The following is a 6,795-nucleotide window of genomic DNA, read 5'->3' as shown; positions in this document are numbered from 1 at the left end:
ACATAATTGGGAAGGTCATTCCACATTCGAGGTCTCTTGATTTGTAAAGCATTTCTAGTTTGACTAAGTCGTACTCTTGGAATATCAAATAGGTATTTGTTTCTGGTGTGGTGCTCATGGGATCTGTTACAACCTTCTAGGTAGCTTTTAAGGTCAGGATTGACATTACAGTGCAGCGTTTTATATATATAAAATACACATGAGAGTATGTGCAGGGACTTAATATCTAACATATTCAGAGATTTGAGTAAGGGGTCCATATATACTGCCCGGTTGCCTGAAATGCTATAGGCCTACATAGTGGCTTTAGGTATTGTATGCACTAGCTCTATCTATAAATCCAACATTATGTTTGTAAATCAACTATGTATGTATGAAAAAAAATGACTAATACGTTCGGCGAATGACTTTGACTTCAACTTCACTTTGACTTCGTTCATGTCATCGTATTTTCCGTAATATATAAAGGTTATGACAATGCAATTATATTATTGTGTGCAAATAAGTTTGAAATTTCATGTACCCTAAAAATATTAAAATAAAGAATAAGAATAATTAAATAATTGTTGTAGTAAATTGTCACACGTTCATCATACGCAAACGAACACACAGTTTGGAGCGTCAGTACAAGACCGCCGCCATTTTAAAACACGGCTTCGAATGTAAGTAATGTTTTTCTCGTACTAACACTGTGTTATACAATAGATTTGGTCTTGAATTCACAAATTTAGTTGTTACATCTGACAGAGTATGTTAGACGGTGTAATGCTGGTCCATGTTAACGTATTTGTGGGCTTGGTTGGTTTAAATGTGGAGGCGAGGCCTGGCAGTGCTGGTGTATGTGGAGGCGAGGCGAGGCCTGGCAGTGCTGGTGTATGTGGAGGCGAGGCCTGGCTGTGCTGGTGAGTATGTGGAGGCGAGGCCTGGCAGTGCTGGTGTATGTGGAGGCGAGGCCTGGCTGTGCTAGTGTGTATGTGGAGGCGAGGCCTGGCTGTGCTAGTGTGTATGTGGAGGCGAGGCCTGGCAGTGCTGGTGTATGTGGAGGCGAGGCCTGGCTGTGCTAGTGTGTATGTGGAGGCGAGGCCTGGCTGTGCTAGTGTGTATGTGGAGGCGAGGCCTGGCAGTGCTGGTGTATGTGGAGGCGAGGCCTGGCTGTGCTAGTGTGTATGTGGAGGCGAGGCCTGGCTGTGCTAGTGTGTATGTGGAGGCGAGGCATGTACAACACTCCCCAATAGGAAGAAAACCCACTGGGTTCTAGGCTAGGTTAGGCTTATCTGTAATAATTGAATTAAGCCTAGCAAAGCCTAGAACCTAGTTCAGTAATTTAAAAAATGTTGTAACTTGAAAAATGCCATTCAATACATTACACAATTTAAATATTTTCAGGCAATCAACACAACCCTCATGTTGGCTAACCCTCTCTCATGTTGGTCAATAATTTAATTATTTTTTTATGGAGTAATCTTTGCTGTTGAAATGTAGTCTTTTTGAGACTACATTTCAAATGTAGTGTGTGTGGAGGCGTGTATGTTAGGTATTACCTAATATACACGGTGTAATATATCTATCTGTGTGAAATAGATTAAATCCATTTATTTGATATTCAGCTAATAGTTCTGTATTTTCTACATTCATCCATGTTTTGGTAAGTGCAATAATATGTATTGTTTCATTGCAGATTAGAGATTCAAGATAGTTCTAGATTTCCGAAGTACTGAAACGCGCGCCATACAGGCTTGGTGGATCTAGGTGCAAGGTAAAATTATTTACATTTACTTTTGTATTTATGTTTTGTATTTATATGCATATATGCATTTATATGCATTATTCTATAGAATAATAGATCTCGTAATAATTTTGCAAAAATAGTGGCATTTACTATTTTTAAAAGATTATTAAAAAATTTACTGATATGGTGCATTCGGAAGGGCGAAGAGGGAGAACGGCCTGTTGACATAGCTCGGGTGCAGGGGGGGGGGGGGGGGGTTGTGTAAAAGCCTGGTTTGTGCCTCGGAGAGGCTATGGGATCCAGTAAGTTCAGTAGAACTTCGGTTTCAACCCTTTTACCCTGTTGTAGCTCAGTCGATTAAGGCAGTGTCTGGGATGCTCCCGGACGCAGGTTCGAATCCTCGTCACGGCCCTTGTGGATTTGTTCATTTGATGCATCACGTTATTGTGATCTGTGTGTGTAATTCTTCACTTGCTACAGCAACAGGAATGTGTGTGTATGTATTTGTGTTGTTGAATATGACCGAAAGTGTAAGATTAATGATTCTAACACAAATCGTCTGAATATTTGTTTTTCTTCACTGTCGAGAGTAGTTAAAAAAATTTACTCGAGTTTATTTTCACACTTTATTTATGGTCCTTAAGTCCCTCTCCTTAATGCTGCTGCTGTTTCTCGCATCTTTGCATCGCTTGTATGTTTGGGGGTTTGGCCTCTTGCTATATATTGATTCCATTTGTGTGTGTTTGGGTCTCAGGCCCTCTCGCAATTTCTGTTGAACAAACCCCTTTTCCTAGTTCTGCATCTCTCCTTTGGTACAAATTTTGTTGTGCTTTTATCATATATTTCACAAAACTTGACATACATTTCATTTACTTCATGTCCTATCAGCAAGTGTTTGTCAAATTCTTTAAGGAAAGTTTATCATCCTGATTGCAGATCTCTAGCGATATTATGTCAACTTCTTGTGGATTCGCAATCATTATTTAATTTACCTTTAGGTGTTCTTTCACCAGCACAGCAACACTGTACCTCTCCCAACCAGTTTAAGATAAAAACTAAGTACTAACTAATTAACTCAATGTAACCTACCTTACCCCCAAAATGACAACCCATGTCTTCTATTTTAAACAATGCTGTTTTGTTGACCAAATTGTATTTTTGTTTTTTTCTGCAATGTTTCCCCCCCCCCCCCCACCACTCTACCACTACATTGAGTTTAGTAGCTCTGTGCACGTCAGGTGCTGTTTAATATACAGACCTACTCCTCCATTTGACCTAGTTTCTCTATCACATCTATATCACTTTGTGCTTTAGCCCTGGTGGAGCTTGGTCCACCAGGCTGTTGTTTGGAGTGGCCCGCAGATCCACATACAGTCTGCATATGATATACAGTCTGTTGATCAATTAAACTACAGTAGTTAGTTTTTATCATCCGAATGCACCAATATGTGTTCATTCTTCCCAGATGAAGGAACTAGGTAATATTCATCATCTGAATGCACCATCTGATGCTTTAACACACTCATGATACACGAGAGGTTTAAAAAACTTTTAAAACTTTTAAAACTTTTTGACCTATGTATTTAAAAGCAATTCTAAAGTTAAAAAGTGTAGCATAGGCCCCTCGCAGAATGTTCTTAATATGATCCTCAGGTTATAGTTTTCTATCTAAAACCACCCCTAGATCTCTTTCTTGATCAGAATTCTTTATAGATCTCAGTGGCTCGATCATAGAAACTGTTCTAAATCCTTGTTGGCCTGGATTGTGGAGGTCATTGGTCTCTATAAAACTAGTAATCTGACTCCTGATCACTCTCAAATAATTTTATTATGTGGGATGTTAGTGCAACTGGTCTATAATTCTTTGCCAATGCTTGTGTTGTGTTGTGTTGTTTTGGTAGTGATGTGCAATGTGTTGTTTTGGTAGTGATTCGTCCAGTTCTGGTAGTAGTGCGGTTGTTGTGTAGTGTAGTACTTGTGTGCTTGTTAATGACTTGTATTCCAGTCTTGTGGGTATCTCCTTTCCCCTACGGGCCAACTGCTTTGTTCTTACCTAGCATTTTGCTTTGTTTGGGTATGAATGTTTGTGTGCCGTATATTTTGCAAAATTTGCCATATATCTCATTATTTACTCCTCTGCCTAGCAACAAGTCTGTCTAATTATACTCATTAACTGTTTTTCAAAGTTCCCCATAGTGTCCTTTATTGAAATCGAGTTCATGAACCGTTTCAATGTTCTTATTTTCTTCTAGATTATATCTTAAAGTATATTTAAATGTTATTGTTATTATTGTTATTAAATGTTATTGTGACATTGCATTGCAATTGAGCTATGTTGTTTACCATACCGTTCATTTCGTGAGTATAAGTATAGATGCCACACTTGTGACAGGTAAAACCATGCCTTTTTTGAAAAACAGCACCGTCTGTTGCACGTAAGAGCAACCCACACTATATTATGTTGCGATATTATTTCAATATTTCCGATTGTATTGATAATTTGAATTTTCATAGATTTAAATTTATTTTCATTTCGATTTAATAATTTTGTGTGACATTGCATTGAAATTGAGCTGTGTTGTTTACCATACTGTTCATTTCATGAGTATAGTTTATTTTTTTATTTTTTTCATTTCATTTTTTTAGCTGTTCTTATTTTTCAGTGATGGGAATATCAGATCATTTGATGTTCCCAATTTTCTGATGGAAGCATCAGACCATTATAGAATGCATCGGATGAGGTAGTTTGGAATGGTGGGGAGGACGAGAGGGGGGTATGGTGGGGAAGACGAGGGGACAGAGGAGAGGGTAATGGTGGGGAGGACGAGGGGACTGGGGAGTTGGGGATGGTGGGGACAGGGGAATGCTGGGGAGGACAAAGGGACAGGTGAATGGGAGATGGTGGGGGAGGAAGAAGGACAGGGGAGGGGAAAATGGTAAGGAGGACGATGGGACAGGGAAGTGGGAATAGTGGGGATGATGTGGGGACAGGGAAGTGGGAAGGACGAGAGGACTGTGGAATGGGGAATAGCAAAGTGAATTATAATTATATATATTAATTAATTCTTATAAATTTCCAGAAGCCTGTATCAACACCCACACTAATGCAACTGAAAGAGATGTTGAGACAAGTATTGCTGATATGTTGAAGAACGCCCCAAACAAACTCGGTGGAAACAGATACAAGGTAAAGTTTGCCAATTTGCTGTAGTCTAATTCAATTTCTTTTTAGTAATCTTCGAGAACATTTATGCTATGAATAAGATAAAATAATGTAACTGATTTTGATTTATTTACTATTTATTATTTATTTACCGTTATTAGTATAATAGATCTCGTAATAATTTTGCAAAAATAATGGCATTTACTATTTTAAAAAGCTCGGGTGCAGGGGGGGGGGTTATGTAAAAGCCTGGTTTGTGCCTTCGGAGAGGCTATGGGATCCAGTAAGATCGTCCTTCCTTTCCTCCCTAGAATCTGGATGTAGCAGGTGCTCAATTGTCAAAAGTGAAAAATTGGTTTTGTCTTCCGAATGCACCATTTCTGTAAATTTGCTAATAATCTTTTAAAAATAGTAAATGCCATTATTTTTGCAAAATTATTACGAGATCTATTATACTAATAACGGTTTGATAAAATACAGTAGACTGCCTACTGGTTTTACCTGTAATAAGGTTTGATACAGATGATTATGATTATGGTTTTGGCCTCCACCACCCTCTCACCTAACTTGTTCGTTCCATGTCTACCACGGTTTTGTCTTCCGAATACACCATTTCTGTAAATTTGCTAATAATCTTTTAAAAATAGTAAATGCCATTATTTTTGCAAAATTATTACGAGATCTATTATACTAATAACGGTTTGATAAAATACAGTAGACTGCCTACTGGTTTTACCTGTAATAAGGTTTGATACAGATGATTATGATTATGGTTTTGGCCTCCACCACCCTCTCACCTAACTTGTTCCAACCATGTCTACCACGGTTTTGTCTTCCGAATGCACCATTTCTGTAAATTTGCTAATAATCTTTTAAAAATAGTAAATGCCATTATTTTTGCAAAATTATTACGAGATCTATTATACTAATAACGGTTTGATAAAATACAGTAGACTGCCTACTGGTTTTACCTGTAATAAGGTTTGATACAGATGATTATGATTATGGTTTTGGCCTCCACCACCCTCTCACCTAACTTGTTCGTTCCATGTCTACCACGGTTTTGTCTTCCGAATGCACCATTTCTGTAAATTTGCTAATAATCTTTTAAAAATAGTAAATGCCATTATTTTTGCAAAATTATTACGAGATCTATTATACTAATAACGGTTTGATAAAATACAGTAGACTGCCTACTGGTTTTACCTGTAATAAGGTTTGATACAGATGATTATGATTATGGTTTTGGCCTCCACCACCCTCTCACCTAACTTGTTCGTTCCATGTCTACCACGGTTTTGTCTTCCGAATGCACCATTTCTGTAAATTTGCTAATAATCTTTTAAAAATAGTAAATGCCATTATTTTTGCAAAATTATTACGAGATCTATTATACTAATAACGGTTTGATAAAATACAGTAGACTGCCTACTGGTTTTACCTGTAATAAGGTTTGATACAGATGATTATGATTATGGTTTTGGCCTCCACCACCCTCTCACCTAACTTGTTCCAACCATGTCTACCACGGTTTTGTCTTCCGAATGCACCATTTCTGTAAATTTGCTAATAATCTTTTAAAAATAGTAAATGCCATTATTTTTGCAAAATTCCTGAATATTGTCAAAATGACGGAAACCCATATGTCAAAAACACATGGAGATATACCAATCCTGGAAGACATTCTTCCATCCCCACTTGAAACTGTTGAGCAGGTGGAAAGTCTGTCACATGAGCTAAAAGTTAACAGTGAATATAAAAAGAGTATGGTAAGTGTTGCTTAATTCTTTTAGCCTGAGTATGGTAAGTGTTGCTGAATTTTTTTAGCCTTGTACATATGTCTTTTGATTAGTTTTTTTGCAGATGAAGGAAGGTGGGGTGGCACATAATTGATTGTTCAGTG

The 6,795-nt window shown here is 37.7% G+C and overlaps 1 protein-coding gene across 1 annotated transcript in view; it reads left to right on the top strand.

Moving 5' to 3' along the window:
* Positions 1-1,678: 1,678 nt before the first annotated feature.
* LOC138369399 (uncharacterized) overlaps positions 1,679-6,795 on the top strand; it is a 7,027-nt gene continuing 1,910 nt past the window's right edge. The window contains exons 1-2 of the mRNA XM_069332639.1: positions 1,679-1,756; positions 4,810-4,916. Coding sequence (XP_069188740.1) covers positions 4,872-4,916 — 45 coding nt within the window. The 5' untranslated portion in view covers positions 1,679-1,756; positions 4,810-4,871. The remainder of the gene's footprint in view (positions 1,757-4,809; positions 4,917-6,795) is intronic.

Source organism: Procambarus clarkii, chromosome 28 (genome assembly GCF_040958095.1).
Source record: "Procambarus clarkii isolate CNS0578487 chromosome 28, FALCON_Pclarkii_2.0, whole genome shotgun sequence".
Classification (NCBI taxonomy): domain Eukaryota; kingdom Metazoa; phylum Arthropoda; class Malacostraca; order Decapoda; family Cambaridae; genus Procambarus; species Procambarus clarkii.
Note: the sequence above shows the minus strand (reverse complement) of the source record. Positions and strands in the feature narration are given on the sequence as shown.